This window comes from Oryx dammah, unplaced genomic scaffold, assembly GCF_014754425.2.
Source record: "Oryx dammah isolate SB20612 unplaced genomic scaffold, SCBI_Odam_1.1 HiC_scaffold_11072, whole genome shotgun sequence".
NCBI lineage: Eukaryota > Metazoa > Chordata > Mammalia > Artiodactyla > Bovidae > Oryx > Oryx dammah.
In genome coordinates, this window is record NW_024080466.1 from 124,581 (window position 1) to 145,409 (window position 20,829).

General features: G+C 40.7%; 1 protein-coding gene across 3 annotated transcripts in view; it reads right to left on the minus strand.

The window, feature by feature from the left end:
- The window catches only part of LOC120860407 (sialin), an 87,068-nt gene that overhangs the window by 4,580 nt on the left and 61,659 nt on the right, over positions 1-20,829 (minus strand). For 2 of the 3 annotated variants that reach the window (XM_040236208.1, XM_040236209.1), the window contains exon 10: positions 13,225-13,315. The exons of the other annotated variant lie outside the window; for it this stretch is intronic. In XM_040236208.1, the coding sequence (XP_040092142.1) occupies positions 13,225-13,315 (91 nt within the window). The remainder of the gene's footprint in view (positions 1-13,224; positions 13,316-20,829) is intronic. 3 annotated transcript variants of the gene reach the window in all.

Sequence of the window (20,829 nt, forward strand, 5' to 3'; positions counted from 1 at the left end):
TGGATGGAGAAGTCTTGAGGCTACTGTAAGAATAAGACTGAAAACCAGAGGCAGGAGGCTTAAGTCCAAAACCTGAGAACACCAGAGAACTTCTGACTCCAGGGAATATTAATTGATAAGAGCTCATCCAAAAGCCTCCATACCTACACTGAAACGAAGCACCACCCAAGAGACAACAAATTCCAGAGCAAGACAAACCATGCAAATTCTCCAGCAAAGCAGGAACATAGCCCTGAGCTTCAATATACAGGCTGTCAAAAGTCACACCAAACCCAGAGACATCTCAAAACTCACTACTGGACACTTAATTGCACTCGAGAGAGAAGAAATCCAGCTCCACCCACCAGAACACCAACACAAGCTTCACTGACCAGGAAACCTTGACAAGCCACGCGTCCAACACAGGGAGGAACCTCCACAATAAAGAGGACCACAAACTGACAGAATACAGAAAAGGCAGAGAAATACTCAGCAGGTAAAGTTCAGTTCAGTCGCTCAGTCGCGTTCAACTCTTTGCGACCCCATGAATCGCAGCACGCCAGGCCTCCCTGTCCACCACCAACTCCCGGATTTCACTCAAACTCATGTCCATCGAGTCGGTGATGCCATCAGCCATCTCATTGTCTATCATCCCCTTCTCCTCCTGCCCCCAATCCCTCCAAGCATCAGAGTCTTTTCCAATGAGTCAACTCTTCGCATGAGGTGGCCAAAGTATTGAAGTTTCAGCTTCAGCATCAGTTTTTCCAATGAACACTGAGGACTGATCTCCTTCAGAATGGAGTGGTTGGATCTCCTTGCAGTTCAAGTGACTCTCAAGAGTATTCTCCAACACCACAGTTCAAAAGCATCAATTCTTCGGCGCTCAGCCTTCTTCACAGTCCAACTCTCACATCCATACATGACCACTGGAAAAACCATAGCCTTGACTAGATGGACCTTTGTTGGCAAAGTAATGTCTCTGCTTTTTAATATACTATCTAGGTTGGTCATAACTTTTCTTCCAAGGGGTGAGCGTCTTTTAATTTCATGGCTGCAATCACCATCTGCAGTGATTTTGCAGCCCCCCAAAATAAAGTGTGACACTGTTTCCACTGTTTCCCCATCTATTTCCCATAAAGTGATGGGACCAGATGCCATGATCTTCGTTTTCTGACTGTTGAGCTTTAAGCCAACTTTTTCACTCTTCTCTTTCACTTTCATCAAGAGGCTTTTTAGTTCCTCTTCACTTTCTGCCATAAAGGTGGTATCATCAGCATATCTGAGGTGACTGATATTTCTCCCGGCAATCTTGATTCCAGCTTGTGCTTCTTCCAGTCCAGCGTTTCTCGTGATGTACTCTGCATATAAATTAAATAAGCAGGGTGACAATATACAGCCTTGATGTGCTCCTTTTCCTATTTGGAACCAGTCTGTTGTTCCATGTCCAGTTCTAACTGTTGCTTCCTGACATGCCTATAGGTTTCTCAAGAGGCAGGTCAGGTGGCAGCAGGTAAAGGAACATGATAAATGCCCACCAAACCAAACAAAAGAGGAGACAGGGAGCCTACCTGAAAAGAATTCAGAATAATGACAGTAAAAATGATCCAAAATCTTGAAAACAAAATGGAGTTACAGATAAATAGCCTGGAGACAAGGATTGAGAAGATACAAGAAATGTTTAACAAGACCTAGAATAAATAAAAGAGCCAATCAATAATGAATAATGCAATAAATGAGATCAAAAACACTCTGGAGGGAACCAACAGTAGAATAATGGAAGCAGAAGATAGGATAAGTGAGGTAGAAGATAGAGTGGTAGAAATAAATGAAGCATAGAGGAAAAAAGAAAAATGAATTAAAAGAAATGAGGACAACCTCAGAAACCTCTGGGACAATGTTAAATGCCCCAACATTCGAATCATAGGAGTCGCAGAAGAAGAAGACAAAAAGAAAGACCATGAGAAATACTTGAGGGATAATAGTTGAAAACTTCCCTAAAATGGGGAAGGAAATAGTCACCCAAGTCCAAGAAACGCAGAGAGTCCCAAACAGGATAAACCCAAGGTGAAACACCCCAAGACACATATTAATCAAATAATGAAGATCAAACACAAAGAACAAATATTAAAAGCGGCAAGGGAAAAAGAAATAACACACAAGGGGATTCCCATAAGGATAACAGCTGATCTTTCAATAGAAACTCTTTAGGCCAGAAGGGAATGGCAGGACATACTTAGAGTGATGAAAGAGAAAAACTTACAACTCAGATTACTGTACCCAGCAAGGATCTCATTCAAATATGAAGGAGAAATCAAAAGCTTTCAGTTCAGTTCAGTCGCTCAGTCATGTCCGACTCTTTGCGACCCCATGGATAGCAGCAGGCCAGGCCTCCCTGTCCATCACCAACTCCCGGAGTTCACTCAGACTCATGTGTATCGAGTCAGTGATGCCATCCAGCTATCTTTCTGTTGTCCCCTTCTCTTCCTGCCCTCAGTGCCTCCCAGCATCAGAGTCTTTCCCAATGAGTCAACTCTTCGCATAAGGTGGCCAAAGTACTGGAGTTTCAGCTTTAGCATCATTCCTTCCAAAGAAATCCCAGGGCTGATCTTCAGAATGAACTAGTTGGATCTCCTTGCAGTCCAAGGGACTCTCAAGAGTCTTCTCCAACACCACAGTTCAAAAGCATCAATTCTTCAGCGCTCAACTTTCTTCACAATCCAACTCTCACATCCATACATGATCACTGGAAAAACCATAGCATTGACTAGATGGACTTTTGTTGGCAAAGTAATGTCTCTGCTTTTTAATATACTATCTAGGTTGGTCATAACTTTTCTTCCAAGGAGTAACCGTCTTTTAATTTCATGGCTGCGGTCACCATCTGCAGTGATTTTGGAGCCCCCCAAAATAAAGTCTGACACTGTTTCAACTGTTTCTCCATCTATTTCCCATGAAGTGATGGGACCAGATGCTATGATCTTCGTTTTCTGACTGTTGAACTTTAAGCCAACTTTTTCACTCCCCACTTTCACTTTCATCAAGAGGCTTTTTAGTTCCTCTTCACTTTCTGCCATAAGGGTGGTGTCATCTGCATATCTGAAGTTATTGATATTTCTCCCGGCAATCTTGATTCCAGCTTGTGCTTCTTCCAGCCCAGCGTTTCTCATGATGTACTCTGCATATAAGTTAAATAAGCAGGGTGACAATATACAGCCTTGACATACTCCTTTTCCTATTTGGAACCAGTCTGTTGTTCCATGTCCAGTTCTAACTGGTGCTTCCTGACCTGCATATAGGTTTCTCAAGAGGCAGGTCAGGTGGTCTGGTATTCCCATCTCTTGAACAATTTTCCACACTTTATTGTGATCCACACAGTCAAAGGCTTTGGCATAGTCAATAAAGCAGAAATAGATGTTTTTCTGGAACTCTCTTGCTTTTTCCATGATCCAGTGGATGTTGGCAATTTGATCTCTGGTTCCTCTGCCTTTTCTAAAACCAGCTTGAGCATCTGAAAGTTCACGGTTCACGTATTGCTGAAGCCTGGCTTGGAGAATTTTGAGCATTACTTTACTAGTGTGTGAGATGAGTGGAATTGTGTGGTAGTTTGAGCATTCTTTGGCATTGGCTTTCTTTGGGATTGGAATGAAAACTGACCTTTTCCAGTCCTGCGGCCACTGCTGAGTTTTCCAAATTTCCTGGCATATTGAGTGCAGCACTTTCACAGCATCACCTTTCAGAATTTGAAATAGCTCAACTGGAATTCCATCACCTCCACTAGCTTTGTTTGTAATGATGCTTTCTAAGGCCCATTTGACTTCACATTCCACGATGTCTGGCTCTAGGTGAGTGATCACACCATCGTGATTATCTTGGTCATGAAGATGTTTTTTGTACAGTTCTTCTGTGTATTCTTGCCACCTCTTCTTAATATCTTCTGCTTCTGTTAGGTCCATACCATTTCTGTCCTTTATCAAGCCCATCTTTACATGAAATGTTCCCTTGGTATCTCTAATTTTCTTGAAGACATCTCTAGTCTTTCCCATTCTGTTGTTTGCCTCTATTTCTTTGCATTGATTGCTGAGGAAGGCTTTGTTATCTCTTCTTGATATTCTTTGGAACTCTGCATTCAGATGTTTATATCTTTCCTTTTCTCCTTTGCTTTTTGCTTCTCTTCTTTTCACAGCTATTTGTAAGGCCTTCCCAGACACCCATTTTTGCTTTTTTGCATTTCTTTTCCATGGGGATGGTCTTGATCCCTGTCTCCTGTACAATGTCATGAACCTCCATCCATAATTCATCAGGCACTCTACATATCAGATCTAGTCCCTTAAATCTATTTCTCACTTCCACTGTATAATCATAAGGGATTTGATTTAGGTCATACCTGTATGGTCTAGTGGTTTTCCCTACTTTCTTCAATTTAAATCTGAATTTGGCAATAAGGCGTGCATGATCTGAGCCACAGTCAGCTACTGTTTTGTTTTTGTTGACTGTATAGAGCTTCTCGATCTTTGGCTGCAAAGAATATAATCAATCTGATTTCAGTGTTGACCATATGGTGATGTCCATGTGTAGAGTCTTCTCTTGTGTTGTTGGAAGAGGGTGTTTGCTACGACCAGTGCATTTTTTTGGCAAAACTCTATTAGTCTTTGCCCTGCTTCATTCTGCATTCCAAGGCCAAATTTGCGTGTTACTCCAGGTGTTTCTTGACTTCCTACTTTTGCATTCCAGTCCCGTATAATGAAAAGGATATCTTTTTTGGGTGTTAGTTCTAAAAGGTCTTGTAGGTCTTCATAGAACTGTTCAACTTCAGCTTCTTCAGCGTTACTGGTTGGGACATAGACTTGGATTACTGTGATATTGAATGGTTTGCCTTGGAAATGAACAGAGATCATTCTGTCATTTTTGAGATTGCATCCAAGTACTGCATTTCAGACTCTTTTGTTGACCATGATGGCTACTCCATTTCTTCTAAGGGATTCCTGCCCACAGTAGTATAATGGTCATCTGAGTTAAATTCACCCATTCCAGTCCATTTTAGTTCGCTGATTCCTAGAATGTCGACGTTCACTCTTGCCATCTCCTGTTTGACCACTTCCAATTTGCCTTGATTCATGGACCTGACATTCCTGGTTCTTATGCAATATTGCTCTTTACAGCATCGGATCTTGCTTCTATCACCAGTCACATCCACAACTGGGTATTGTTTTCGCTTTGGTTCCATCCCTTCATTCTTTCTGGAGTTATTTCTCCACTGATCTCCAGTAGCATATTGGGCACTTACTGACCTGGGGAGTTCCTCTTTCAGTATCCTATTATTTTGCCTTTTCATACTGTTCATGGGGTTCTCAAGGCGAGAATACTGAAGTGGTTTGCCATTTCCTTCTCCAGTGGACCACATTCTGTCAAAAGCTTTACAGACAAGCAAAAGCTGAGCGAATTCAGTACCACCAAACCATCTCTGCAACAAATGCTAAAGGATTTTCTCTAGACAGGAAACACAGAAAGGATGTATAAACTCGAACCCAAAACAACAAAGTAAATGGCAACGGGATCATGCTTATCAACAATTACCTTAAATGTAAATGGGTTGAATGCTCCAATGAAAAGACAAAGACTGGCTGAATGGATGCAAAAAGAAGACCCCTATACATGCTCTCTACAAAAGACCCACCTCAAAACAAGGGACACATACAGACTGAAAGTGAAGGGTTGGAAAAAGATATTTCACAAAAATAGAGACCAAAAGATAGCAGGAGTAGCAATACTCATATCAGATAAAATAGACTTTAAAACAAAGGCTGTGAAAAGGGACAAAGAAGGACACTACATGATGATCAAAGGATCCATCCAAGAAGAAGATATAACAATTATAAATATATATGCATCCAACATAGGGGCACCACAATATGTAAGGCAAATGCTAACAAGTATGGAAGGGGAAATTAACAAAAACACAATAATAGTGGGAGACTTAAATACCCTATTCACACCTATGGATAGATCAACTAAACAGAAAATTAACAAGGAAACACAAACTTTAAATGATACGATGGATCAGTTAGACCTAATTGATATCTGTAGGACATTTCACCACAAAACAATGAATTTCACCTTTTTCTCAAGAGCACATGGAACCTTCTCTAGGATAGATCACATCCTGGGCCATAAATATTGCCTTGGTATATTAAAAAAACCTGAAATTATTCTAAGCATCTTTTCTGACCACAATGCAGTAAGATTAGATCTCAATTACAGGAAAAAAAAAAACCTACTAAAAATTCCAACATATGGAGGATAAACAACATGCTTCTGAATAACCAACAAATCACAGAAGAAATAAAAAAAGAAATCAAAATATGCATAGAAATGAATGAAAATGAAAAAACAACAACCCAAAACCTATGGGACACTGTAAAAGCAGTGCTAAGGGGACGGTTCATAGCAATACAGGCTTACCTCAAGAAACAAAAAAAAGTCAAATAAATAACCTAACTCTACACCTAAAACAACTAGAAAAGGAAATAATGAAGAACTCCAGGGTTAGTAGAAGGAAAGAAATCTTAAAAATTAGGGCAGAAATAAATGCAAAAGAAACAAAAGAGACCATAGCAAAAATCAACAAAGCTAAAAGCTGGTTCTTGAGAAGATAAATAAAATAGACAAACTATTAGTCAAACTCATCAAGAAACAAAGGGAGAAGAATCAAATCAACAAAATTAGAAGTGAAAATGGAGAAATCACAACAGACAATACAGAAATACAAAGGATCATAAGAGACTACTATCAGCAACTATATGCCAATAAAATGGACAACTTGGAAGAAATGGACAAATTCTTAGAAAAGTATAACTTTCCAAAACTGAACCAGGAAGACATAGAAAATCTTAACAGACCCATCACAAGCATGGAAATTGAAACTGTAATCAGAAATCTTCCAGCAAACAAAACCCCAGGACTAGAGAGCTTCACAGCTGAATTCTACCAAAAATTTCGAGAAGAGCTAACACCTGTCCTACTCAAACTCTTCCAGAAAACTGCAGAGGCAGGTAAACTTCCAAACTCATTCTATGAGGCCAACATCACCCTAATACCAAAACAAAACAAACATGCCACAAAAAAAGAAAACTACAGGCCAATATCACTGATGAACACAGATGCAAAAATCCTTAACAAACTTCTGGCAAACAAAATCCAACAACATATTAAAAAGATCATAAATCATGACCAAGTGGGCTTTATCCGAGGATGCAGTTCAATTCAGTTCAGTCCCTCAGTTGTGTCCGATTCTTTGCGACCCCGTGAATCGCAGTACACCAGGCCTCCCTTCCATCAACAACTCCCAGAGTTTACTCAAACTCATGTCCATCAGGTTGGTGATGCCTTCTAGCCATCTCATCCTCTGTCATCCCCTTCTCCTCCTGCTCCCAATCCCTCCCAGCATCAGAGTCTTTTCCAATGAGTCAACTCTTCACATGAGGTGGCCAAAGTATTGGAGTTTCAGCTTTAGCATCAGTCCTTCCAAAGAACACCCAGAACTGATCTCCTTTAGAATGGACTGGTTGGGTCTCCTTGCAATCCAAGGGACTCTCAACAGTCTTCCCCAACACCACAGTTCAAAAGCATCAATTCTTCAGTGCTCAGTTTTCTTCACAGTCCAAATCTCACATCCACACCTGACCACAAGGATTCTTTAATATCCACAAATCAATCAATGTAATACACCACATTAACAAATTGAAAGATAAAAACTATATGATTATCTCAATAGATAGAGAAAGCCTTTGACAAAATTCAACATCCATTTGTGATAAAAAAACCCTCCAGAAAGCAGGAATAGAAGGAACATACCTCAACATAATAAAAGCTATATATGACAAACCCACAGCAAACATTATCCTCAATGGTGAAAAATTGAAAGCATTTCCCCTAAAGTCAGGAACAAGACAAGTGTGCCCACTGTCACCGCTACTATTCAACATAGTTTTGGAAGTTTTAGCCACAGCAACCAGAGCAGAAAAAGAAATAAAAGGAATCCAGATTGGAAAAGAAGAAGTAAAACTCTCACTGTTTGCAGATGACATGATCCTCTACATAGAAAACCCTAAAGACTTCACCAGAAAATTACTAGAGCTAATCAATGAATATAGTAAAGTTGCAGGATATAAAATCAACACACAGAAATCCCTTGCATTCCTATACACTAACAATGAGAAAACAAGAGAAATTAAGGAAACAATTCCATTCACCATTGCAATGAAAAGAATAAAATACTTAGGAATATATCTACCTAAAGTAACTAAAGACCTATATATAGGAAACTATAAAACACTGATGAAAGAAATCAAAGAGGACACTAATAGATGGAGAAATATACCATGCTCATGGATTGGAAGAATCAATATAGTGAAAATGAGCATACTACCCAAAGCAATCTACAGATTCAATGCAATCCCTATCAAGCTACCAGTGGTATTTTTCAGAGAACTAGAACAAATAATTTCACAATTTGTATGGAAATAGAAAAAACCTCGAATAGCCAAAGCAATCTTGAGAAAGAAGAATGGAACTGGAGGAATCAACTCGCCTGACTTCAGGCTCTACTACAAAGCCACAGTCATCAAGACAGTATGGTACTGGCACAAAGACAGAAATACAGATCAATGGAACAAAATAGAAAGCCCAGAGATAAGTCCACACACCTATGGACACCTTATCTCTGACAAAGGAGGCAAGAATATACAATGGAGAAAAGATAATCTCTGTAACAAGTGGTACTGGGAAAACTGGTCAACCACTTGTAAAAGAATGAAACTAGAACACTTTCTAACACTATACACACACAAAAAAACCTCAAAATGGATTAAAGATCTAAACGTAAGACCAGAAACTATAAAACTCCTAGAGGAAAACATAGGCAAAACACTCTCTGACGTAAATCACAGCAGGATCCTCTATGACCCACCTCCCAGAGTAATGGAAATAAAAGCAAAAATAAACAAATGGGACCTAATTAAACTTAAAAGCTTTTGCAGAAGAAAGGAAACTATAAGCATGGTGAAAAGACAGCCTTCAGGATAGGAGAAAATAATAGCAAAGGAAGCAACTGACAAAGAATTAATCTCAGAAATATACAAGCAACTCCTGCAGTTCAATTCCAGAAAAATAAACGACCCAATCAAAAAATGGGCCAAAGAACTAAACAGACATTTCTCCAAAGAAGACATACAGATGGCTAACAAACACATGAAAAGATGCTCAACATCACTCATTATCAGAGAAATGTAAATCAAAACCACAACGAGATACCATTTCATGCAGGTCAGAATGGCTGCTATCCAAAAGTCTACAAACAATAAATGTTGGAGGGGGTGTGTAGAAAAGGGAACCCTCTTACACTGTTCATGGGAATGAAAACTAGTACAGCTACTATGGAGAAGAGTGTGGAGATTCCTTAAAAAACTGGAAATAGAACTGCCTTATGACCCAGCAATCCCACTGCTGGGCATACACATCGAGGAAACCAGAATTGAAAGAGACATATGTACCCCAATGTTCATCACAGCACTGTTTATAATATCCAGGACATGGAAGCAACCTAGATGTCCATTGGCAGACGAATGGATAAGAAAGCTGTGGTACATATACACAACAGAATATTAAAAAGAGTACATTTGAATCAGTTCTAATGAGATGGATGAAACTGGAGCCTATTATACAGAGTGAACTAATTCAGAAAGAAAAACACCAATACAGTATACTAACACATATATATGGAATTTAGAAAGATAGTAATGATAACCCTATATGCGAGACAGCAAAAGAAACACAGATGTATAGAACAGTCTTTTGGACTCTGTGGGAGGAGGCGAGGGTGGGATGATTTGGGAGAATGGCAGTGAAACATGTATATTATCATATGTGAAATAGATTGCCAGTCCAGGTTTGATGCATGAGACAAGGTGCTCAGGGCTGGTGCACTGGGATGGCCCAGAGGTATGGGATGGGGAAGGAGGTGGGAGTGGAGTTCAGGATGGGGTACACATGTAAACCCATGGCTGATTCATGTCAATGTATGGCCAAAACCACTACAATATTGTAAAGTAATTAGCCTCCAATTAAAATAAATAAGTTTAAAAAATAAAAAATAAATAGAGCGGAAGAAAATAAAAGAAGTTCCAGTTGAATATATGTTTGACTATTTCAAGGCTCACTAATTCAAGGTGGTGGTGGTTTAGTTGCTAAGTCATGTCTGACTCTTTTTTAAAAGATTTTTGTTTATTTATTTATTTTGGCCTTGCTGGGTCTTTGTTGCTGCACGGGCTCTCTGTAGTTGTGGCGAGCGGGGGCTACATTCTAGATGCAGGCCTCTCATTGTGGTGGCTTCTCTTGTTGTGGAACACAGGTTACAGGTGCATGGACTTCAGTAGTTGTGGTGCACTGGCTTAGTTGCTCTGCAGCATGTGGGACTGTCCCAGACCAGGGATCGAACCCATGTCTCCTGCACTGGCAGGTGAGCTCTTTACCACTGGGCTGCCAGGGAAGCCCTGTGTCTGACTCTTGCAACCTGATGGACTGTAATACGCCAGGCTCCTCTGTCCACAGGCTTTCCCAGGCAAGAACACTGGAGTGGGTTGCCATTTTCCTCCTCTAGGAGACCTTCCCAAACCAGGGATGGAACCCACATTGAACCTGTGTCTCCTACATTGCAGGTAGATTATTTACTGCTGAGCCACTAGGGAAGCCCACTAAGTCATAGGGCAGCCCATTCCACACAGTAACAGCTCTAAACAGAAAATTTGCTATTTATCTCCTCCTAACTTCTAAGCACCCCACTCCAGTACTCTTGCCTGGAAAATCCCATGGACGGAGGAGCCTGGTAGGCTGCAGTCCATGGGGTTGCTGAGGGTCAGGCATGACTGAGCGACTTCACTTCACTTTCACAACTTCTATCTGCTTTTGTGGAACTGTTGAGAGAAGTCACCATCTTTTGAATATGTGAAGACATCTATGCATGCCTGCTAAGTCACTTCAGTTGTGTCTGACTCTTTGTGATGCCATGTAGTCTGCCAGGCTCCTCTGTCCATAGGATTCTCCAGTCAAGAATACTGGAATGAGTTGCCACGCCCTGCTCCAGGGGATCTTCCCGACTCAGGGATTGAACCTGTGTCTCCTGCACTGCAGGCAGATTCTGTACCACTGAGTCACCAGGGAAGCCCAAAGACATCTATACATTTTGCTAAATCTTCTGTTCTTCTAAATGTTCTTGATAATGTCAACTGTTTTTATTCATTCACACATGATTTCCTGATACCTTTGTGGTTCCACTTCTTGAATTATTCTACACTGCTAAATTTATTTGTTCAAACCAAAGATACAAGTCATGTATCTGCTATAATATCACAACTTTTAAGGACTTGTGCAGGTTCAGTTACAAGATTTTCATTTAACTTTGTTCTATTGTTCTGTCTAAAATTCAGAGTGTTCTTTGAAATATACTTTCCCACCTACTAAGGCATTTAGCTTTTCATTGCTATAAATAACTGCACGAGAATAGGCATTCAGCATTTTCAGTTCAGTTCAGTTCAGTCGCTCAGTCGCGTCCGACTCTTTGCGACCCCATCAATTGCAGCACGCCAGGCCTCCCTGTCCATCACCAACACCTGGAGGTCATTCAGACCAACATCCATCGAGTCAGTGATGCCATCTAGCCATCTCATCCTCGGTCGTCCCCTTTTCCTCCTGCCCCCAATCCCTTCCAGCATCAGAGTCTTTTCCAATGAGTCAACTCTTCGAATGAGGTGGCCAAAGTACTGGAGTTTCAGCTTTAGCATCAGTCCTTCCAAAGAACACCCAGGACTGATCTCCTTTAGAATGGACTGGTTGGATCTCCTTGTAGTCCAAGGGACTCTCAAGAGTCTTCTCCAACACCACAGTTCAAAAGCATCAATTCTTCGGTGCTCAGCTTTCTTCACAGTCCAACTCTCACATCCATACATGACCACTGGAAAAACCATAGCCTTGACTAGACGGACCTTTGTTGGCAAAGTAATGTCTCTGCTTTTCAATATGCTATCTAGGTTGGTCATAACTTTCCTTCCAAGGAGCAAGCATCTTTTAATTTCATGGCTGCAATCACCATCTGCAGTCATTTTGGAGCCCCCCAAAATAAAATCTGACACTGTTTCCACCGTTTCCCCATCTATTTCCCATGAAGTGACGGGACCAGATGCCACGATCTTCGTTTTCTGAATGTTGAGCTTTAGGCCAACTTTTTCACTCTCCTCTTTCACTTTCATCAAGGTTTTCTAGTTCCTGTTCACTTTCTGCCATAAGGGTGGTGTCATCTGCATATCTTATGTTATTGATATTTCTCCTGGCAATCTTGATTCCAGCCTGTGCTTCTTCCAGAAGAGCGTTTCTCATTATGTACTCTGCATATAAGTTAAATAAGCAGGGTGACAATATACAGCCTTGACATACTCCTTTTCCTATTTGGAACCAGTCTGTTGTTCCATGTCCAGTTCTAACTGGTGCTTCCTGACCTGCATATAGGTTTCTCAAGAGGCAGGTCAGGTGGTCTGGTATTCCCATCTCTTGAACAATTTTCCACACTTTATTGTGATCCACACAGTCAAAGGCTTTGGCATAGTCAACAAAGCAGAAATAGATGTTTTTCTGGAACTCTCTTGCTTTTTCCATGATCCAGCGGATGTTGGCAATTTGATCTCTGGTTCCTCTGCCTTTTCTAAAACCAGTTTGAACATCTGGAAGTTCACGGTTCACGTATTGGCTGAAGCCTGGCTTGGAGAATTTTGAGCATTACTTTACTAGTGTGTGAGATGAGTGTGGAAAATCCCATGGATGGAGGAGGCTGGTGGGCTGCAGTCCATGGGGTCGCTAAGAGTCGGACACGACTGAGCGACTTCACTTTCACTTTTCACTTTCATGCACTGGAGAAGGAAATGGCAATCCACTCCAGTATTCTTGCCTGGAGAATCCCAGGGATGGGGGAGCCTGGTGGGCTGCCGTCTATGGAGTCACACAGAGTTGGACACGACTGAAGCGACTTAGCAGCAGCAGAGATGAATGCAATTGTGCAGTAGTTTGAGCATTCTTTGGCATTGCCTTTCTTTGGGATTCAGCATTTCACCCTTAATTAAATATACTCAACTTTGATATAGATGTGCAGTTTCAAATGAACTGTTTAGACCTTTTTGGTTTATAAGTAAGTTATCTACTTACCTCAGGGGTAAGACTTCTGGCAATGATGGGCCCAATCATTCCAGGAATAGTGGCAAAGGTATTTGTGATGCCCAGGAGAATACCAGCATACCTGCAGAAACATTTTCATAGAGGTTTATTAATGTGTTACACAGGATTTGGGGAGGGTGGGAATTGGACTTGTCTGTACTCCCTGCAACGGAAGTGCAGAATTTTAACCACTGAACCACCAGGCAGTTCCCCTGTGTTACACATTTAAGTAGCTTCTGTCCATAGAGAGCTACATTCCCATGCTGCACTCCTGTGAAATCTTATGTCTAAATGCAATGTCTTACTGAAATAGGACTAAATAGTTAGCTGCTGAAAACCTTGTATTTCAGTAGTTCTAACATCATATAGAGGAACACAGCCACTGAAATGATCTCTTTTACAGTGAAATGGAGACGTGATGAGATATGATTTTCATACAAGATGGTATCTAGATAGGAAGCTTCATGTATCTTAAAATTTTTGAAGTTAAAAAAAGAATTTGTTTCCTGATTATGAAATTTATGTCATTGTTAAAAGTTTAAAATAAGAAAAATACTATGAAGAAAGTAAAGTTATTTATAATCCTTCTATATAGATACAATCAACAGTAACATTGTGGTAAATATCCTAATTTTTTCCTGTATATATTTTAATATATCTAATAACATAATAATATATTATTATAGAAATGAGATATCAAGCACAGTTTCACAACTTATTTGTTGAACTTATTGCATGTCTTCCTGTAGCTAAATCCCTGCATATTGTCCCAGAAATAGACAAACTGAGTTTCATTTGAAACTGTGTGTAGATGACAAAAATGCCTATTGATAAAAATTCTTTTCAGAATCTTTATTGTCCTCAAAGCTGGTACTTCATGTTTTAAGACGTAATCATTATCTAATTCAAGTTTGCTAATTTTGACCCCATAGTCTCCCTGAAAACTCATGTTTTATTCTCCTTTATTATTTCTAGTGCAACATATATGCTAATTCAATATATGCTGACCAGAGAAATGGTGTGTGACCTGCAGTTGGTCAGGTCCCATACCTGGTCCTATGGGGCTCTGGCTGCACCGGCTGCTGGAGCTTTGTCCCCTGGAGACAAAGGGACAAAGTACCTTCTCCTGGGACTTGATTCTGAAGGATCATACAGTATGCAACATTTTGGATTACATGCTAGGGTTGCTGAACAGTATTCTAAGTTGTGTGTATTAACAGAAGAACTTGGGATTTTGTCTTGCAGATGGCCCTACAATTCTAAACTTTGTAGACTGAGGCATCATTTGATATAGTCCTATATGGCTCAGATGGTAAAGCATCTGCCTGCAATGTGGGAGACCCAGGTTTGATCCCTGGATTGAGAAGACCCACTGGAAAAGGAAATGGCAATCCACTCCAGTACTCTTACTTGGAAAATCCCATGGACAGAGGAGCATGGTAGGCTACAGTCCATGGGGTTGCAAAGGGTCGGACATGACTGAGCGACTTCACTTTATCTCCCCTGTATTTCCTGTACACTGGTAGTATCTATGGGCTTCTTTGGTGGCTCAGACAGTAAAGAATCTGCTTGCAGTGCAGGAGACCCGGGTTCAATCCCTGGGTCAGAAAGATTCCCTGGAGAAGGGAATGGCAGGCAACCCACTCCAGTATTCTGACCTGGACAATTCCATGGACAGAGGAGCCTGGCAGACTACAGTCCATAGGGTCGTGGCAGACTACAGACTTGAGATCCTAGAGGGTTTATTGTATTTAGGTTTGATATTTTTAGCATGAAAACTCAATGGTGGTGGTAGAGTTAAAAATTAGTTAATCAAATAAATTATTTTTTATAAAACTCACCTGTGCTGTGTGCAGTGTTTAGTCGCTCAGTCGTGTCCGACTCTTTGCGACCCCATGGTCTCCAGCCTCCTCTGTCCATGGGGATTCTCCAGGTAAGAATACTGGAGTGGGTTGATATGCCCTCCTCCAGGGGATCTTCCCAACCCAGGGATCGAACCCAGGTCTCCCACATTGCATGGATTCTTTAGTATCTGAGCCACAAGGGAAGCCCATGAATACTGGAGTGGGTAGCCTATCCCTTCTCCAGGGGATCTTTTCCACCCAGCAATCGAAACGGGGTCTCCTGCATTGCAGTTAGATTCTTTACCAGCTGAGCTACCAGGGAAGCCCAAAAGCCACCAAGTTATATGCAAAGGCCAATTAGAGATTTTCAACTTTTTAATGAGATAATCAGTGATATTATAAAATAAAATTGTGGTCAACATTAAAGAAGCTTGGTATTAATTAGACCACATAGTCTTATTGTGGGATGATACTGTTTCTGTTAGGTTTAGGATCCTCAGTACCTCAGTTGCAGACCACTGATCTGAAATTCCTCGCCCCATTTTAGACATGGAAAAGTGCCTGCTATGGACAGAACTGTGTCCTCCCCCAACCCACACTTGCAATGTGACTGTATTTGGAGACAGGGCTTTTAAGAAGCAATTGAGGTTAAGTGAGGTCATAAAGATAGGCTCCCAACCTAACAGGGGTGGTGGCCTCACCAGGAAAGGACGAGAGGCAGACTGCTCTCTCTGTTTCTGTGAGCTCCTATGGAGGAAAGGCCACGTGAGGACATAGTGAGAAGGTGAGGGCAGCCCTCACCAGAATGCAACCCAGCAGGCACCCTGACCTCGGACTTCTAGCCTCCAGAATTGTGAGAAGATCAGTTTCTGTTTTTTAAGCTGCTCAGCCACATGGTATTTTTGTGGCATCCTGAGTTGATCGACACAGTGCCTAAATAAAATATCCCGCTAAACTCAATTCAGTTATCTATAAACATTACAAATTTTATGTTCAAAACTGAGGTAAACAGTGTACACAACAAAACGAAAGAGCTCAGAACTTTTTGGCTTATGCCCTTTAGGGAGCAGATCTTAAATTAACCAACCTTGGCAGAACTTGTCCTTTTTTTTTTTTTAAAGCATTAACACCTTGGCAGTAGGAGGAAATGACTGCAGTGTTGCCAGGCCTTTTCAGTGACAGATATTAAGTGCAGATGAATGTTGTGAAATTCTAAATGTCAGCACCAAGAAGCTCATTCAAGTATTTATATTACACTAGGCAAGAAAGGCCATGAAAGATTGATGAGAGCCTGGGGGAAAGAAATTGTTGTAGGGACTCAGCCTGGATTCTGTGCTATTGGAGCCTTAGAATTCTGTGGGGTTAATAGTTAAAAATCTATTCAAATCCTTTGAAATCTGAGTAACAAAATTATCCATAGAAAATATATATCTTAGTCCACAGAAGAAAAGGTTTAGAAAATACCATGTCAACATATATTTACATGCTAACAGGACTGATTGCCTATTGAAAAACCTTATGCCAGGCAGGGTTCTAAGTAGTTTTTATATCTTATCCCACTTTAACAGTAAAAGGAACCCCAAGAGGAAGGTTATCTTTACTCTATAGATAAGAAAGAAAGAAAGACTATAAAATGTTACTCAATTTGTCTGGTTCCAAATCAGTACTTAATATTGGATTGTTATCACCTATAATGCTGGGGCTTGTAGCAAAAAATTAAGCATGAGAAAACTGGTCTTTCCTACGTTATGAATTCAGCGATGACTGTTTTCAATAAGGCATTGTTACAGATATATAAAATATCCATCAACAGAGGAATGGATAAAGAAGATGTGGTACATATGTTCAATGGAATATTACTCAACCACAAAAAAGAAAGAAAGAATGCCATTTGCAGCAACATGGATGGGCATGTGGAATCTAAAAAAATGGTACAAATGAACTTATTTACAAAACAGAAATAGAGTCACAGATGTAGAAAAGAGACTTACTGTTATCAGGAGGGGAAAGGAGGAGAAAGACAAACTGTGAGACTGGGACTGACATACATATACTACTATATATAAAAAAGATAACTAGTAAGGCTCTATTACATAGCACAGGGAAGTCTACTCAATACTGTATAATGACCTACATGGGAAAATAATCTAAAAAAGAGAGGATATATGGATACGTATAATAGATTCATATACATATACAGCAAATTGATTCACCTTGCTGTCCAACTAATACAACATTGTAAATCAACTGGACTCCAACATAAATTAAAAAAATAAACTATAGTTTATTATTTTAACCTCCTTGAGGATAGAATCTGGGTGTGCCCAGGACACATACCACTTTGGTCAATAATAATCTGTTGAATACATTTTTAAAAATTATGTCTTATTTTCCCACAATTTATTGACTATTCTCAGAATAAGAGGGAAAAGGATGAACTAAAATTGTTGATTATGAAGATACTCCTCAAATGTGTAAGAAATACATCACTCACCCTAATGTCTTCTTTGGAACACAGTCGATTCTTATCACAGTTTCTAACCAATTATAATTATAAGGCATGAAGAAGATCCAAGAGTTCAAGCCATTTTAATAGTAAACACCAACTACTGCTGTCACCCACCCATCCATCCATTCATTTAACAAATAATTCTTAAATTTTATTTATTTATTTATGTTTGGCCGAGCTGGGTCTTCACTGCTGCGTGGCATTTCTCTGGCTGTGGCGAACAGGCACTATGCTTCACTGCAGTTCATGTGCTTCTCACTGCGGCGGCTCACTTAACAAAAAATTCCTAAGTATGTCATTTGTGTCCACCACTATAGAGCATCCTTGTGTCCAGTAATGAACTAAACATAGCTCCTGTTCTCAAGGAGCTTACAGTTTACTTAATGAGAAAGACTATGGGTCAAAAATGTAATACAACTTAGTCGCCAGAATAAGGGGCTTCCCACGTGGCTCAGGAGTGTGTCAAGGCTGTATATTGTCACTCTGCTTATTTAACTTATATGTGGAGTACATCATGAGAAATGCTGGACTGGAATCAAGATTGCTGGAAGAAATATCAATAACCTCAGATATGCAGATGACACCACCCTTATGGCAGAAAGCAAAGAGGAACTAAAGAGCTTCTTGATGAAAGTGAAAGAGGAGAGTGAAAAAGTTGACTTAAACCCAACATTCAAAAAACAAAGGTCACGGCATCTGGTCCCATCACTTCATGGGAAATAGATGGGGAAACAATGGAAACAGTGACACATTTTACTGTCTTGGGCACCAAAATCACTGCAGATGGTGACTGCAGCCATGAAATTAAAAGATACTTGCTCCTTGGAAGAAAAGCTATGCCAAATGTAGACAGCATATTATAAAGCAGAGATATTACTTTGCCAACAAAAGTCTGTATAGTCAAAGCTATGGTTTTTCCAGTAGTCATGTTCGGATGTGAGAGTTGGACCATAAAGACTTGGACATAAAGCACCAAAGAATTGATGTTTTTGAACTGTGGTGTTGGAGAAGACTCTTGAGAGTCCCTTGGACTGCAAGGAGATCAAACCAGTCAATCCTAAAGGAAATCAGTCCTGAATATTCATTGGAAGGACTGATGCTGAAGCTGAAGCTCCAATACTTCGGCCACCTAATGTGAAGAGCTGACTCATTAGAAAAGACCTTGATGCTGGGAAATATTTAAGGTAGGAGGAGAAGGGGATGACAGAGGATGAGATGGTTGGATGGCATCACCAACTCAGTGGACATGAGTTTCAGCAAGCTCCGCGAGATACTGAAGGACAGGGAAGCCTGGTGTGCTGCAGTGCGGGGTCTAAAAGAGTTGGACACGACTGAGCGACTAAACAACAACAACAGGTGGTTCAGTGGGTAAAGAATCTGCCTGCCAGTGCAGCAGATGCAAGGGATGTGGATTCTATCCCCGGGTTGGGAATATCCCCTGGAGGCGAGCATGGTAACCCACTCCAGCAGTATTCCTGCCTGGAGAATTCCATGGACAGAGGAGCCTGGCAGGCTACAGTCCATAGGGTCACAAAGAGTTGGACACAACTGAGGCGACTGAGCATGCATGCATCATCATGGGTATCTTCTTTACTCTTCAGGTCTAATCTACTGTCAAGTCACTTCTATTGTACTTACAAAGATCTCAAATCTATCTACCTTTTTACATCTCTTATCTCCATTCTAGGCCATCACCACCTCCTCCCTGGGTTACTGCAATAGCCTCCTAATTGGTTTTCTCTGCTTGTATTTGTTCACACAAGAGTGACCTTAAAAGTGACCAGAGAAGGTCACTTCCTACTTGCTTTGGATACAATCTAAAATACTTACTATAGGCCCCTACTTACTCCCCAGTGGCTTTCTTCCCTACATCTCAGCCACAAGTGACCTCTCAGTTAAGTGAAATATAGAGTTTTGGACTGAATGTCTATGTGCTTCCAAAATTCATATGTTAAAGTCTTGACCCTCAATGTGATTGCATTTGGAGACAGGCTCTTTACGAGGTGATAGAGGTTAAATGAGATCATAAGGAGCGGGACTCTAATCTGACAAAGCTGATGCCCTTATAAGAAGAGTGAGAGACATCAGAGCTCTCTCTCTGCACATACTCATGCACATGTACCCAGGGAAAGGCTGTGTGAGCACAGGGCAAGGAGCTGGCCCTTCTGCAAACCAGGAAGAGTCCTCACCAGAAACCAAGGTGTCGGCACCTTGATGGGAATTCTAGCCTCTAGAACTGTAAGAAAATTTCTGTTGTTTAAGGTACTCAGTCTGTGTGTTTTATTCTGGCAGCCCAAGCAGACAGAGACACACACCAATTTCCTCTTCCTGCCATGTAAATTCTCCTGTCAAGAACACTACTTCCTTTTTGCCTAACTTCTTGCTGATCGTTGAGGCTTTAGCTTAAATAAGTATCAGTTCCTCAGAGAGAACTTCCCTTGCTCCCTGATCTGCCTTATGCCCCCTATTACATTCTCTTACTTTCTCTTCAAAAAGTTAGTTTTTATTTGTTTCTTTCATGTCCACCACCCTAGACTAAGGGTTCCACAGGCCAGAGCTGGGCTGTTTTGGCTGACACTTAGTAGGTAGGCACGTGATAAGTATTTGCTGAAAGAATGAATTATCATCATAACTTACTACAATTATTTTTTATTGTTTCTTTCCCAAACTAGACTGATTGCCTTGTGAGCAGGAGCTGGGTTTTATTTTCTATAGTGCCATGTGGAGGGTTGAATGTACAACTGGTACTATATAGACATTTGTTGTATGCACTAGAGGACTGGGCCAGCCCTGGGCCTCATGCTTGAAAACACAGGGGTATAAAGGATCCTTTAAATCCTTGATGATCTAAAGACATAGATTCTGGTTCACTAAGTCTGGAGAGATTCCTGAGAATCTTCATTTTGCACAAGCTCTCATGTAATGATGCCAGTGGTCCATGGACCACAGTCTGCATAGATAAGAATACTCTAAATCTTTCATAGTTCTAACTTTCTATGATAAAATTATACACTGTATAAACTATACACTGTATACACGGCACGTACGAACTATGCGCTGTATACACAGCACGTACGAACTATGCACTGTATACCCTGCTTGTACGAACTACGTGCTGTATACACGGCACGTACGAACTATGCGCTGTATATGCTGCATGTATAAACTATACACTGTAGTTTATAAAAACAATGTCACTCGTTTAACTTACTTCCAGGGAAATCCTTTCCAGATTCCTTTTCT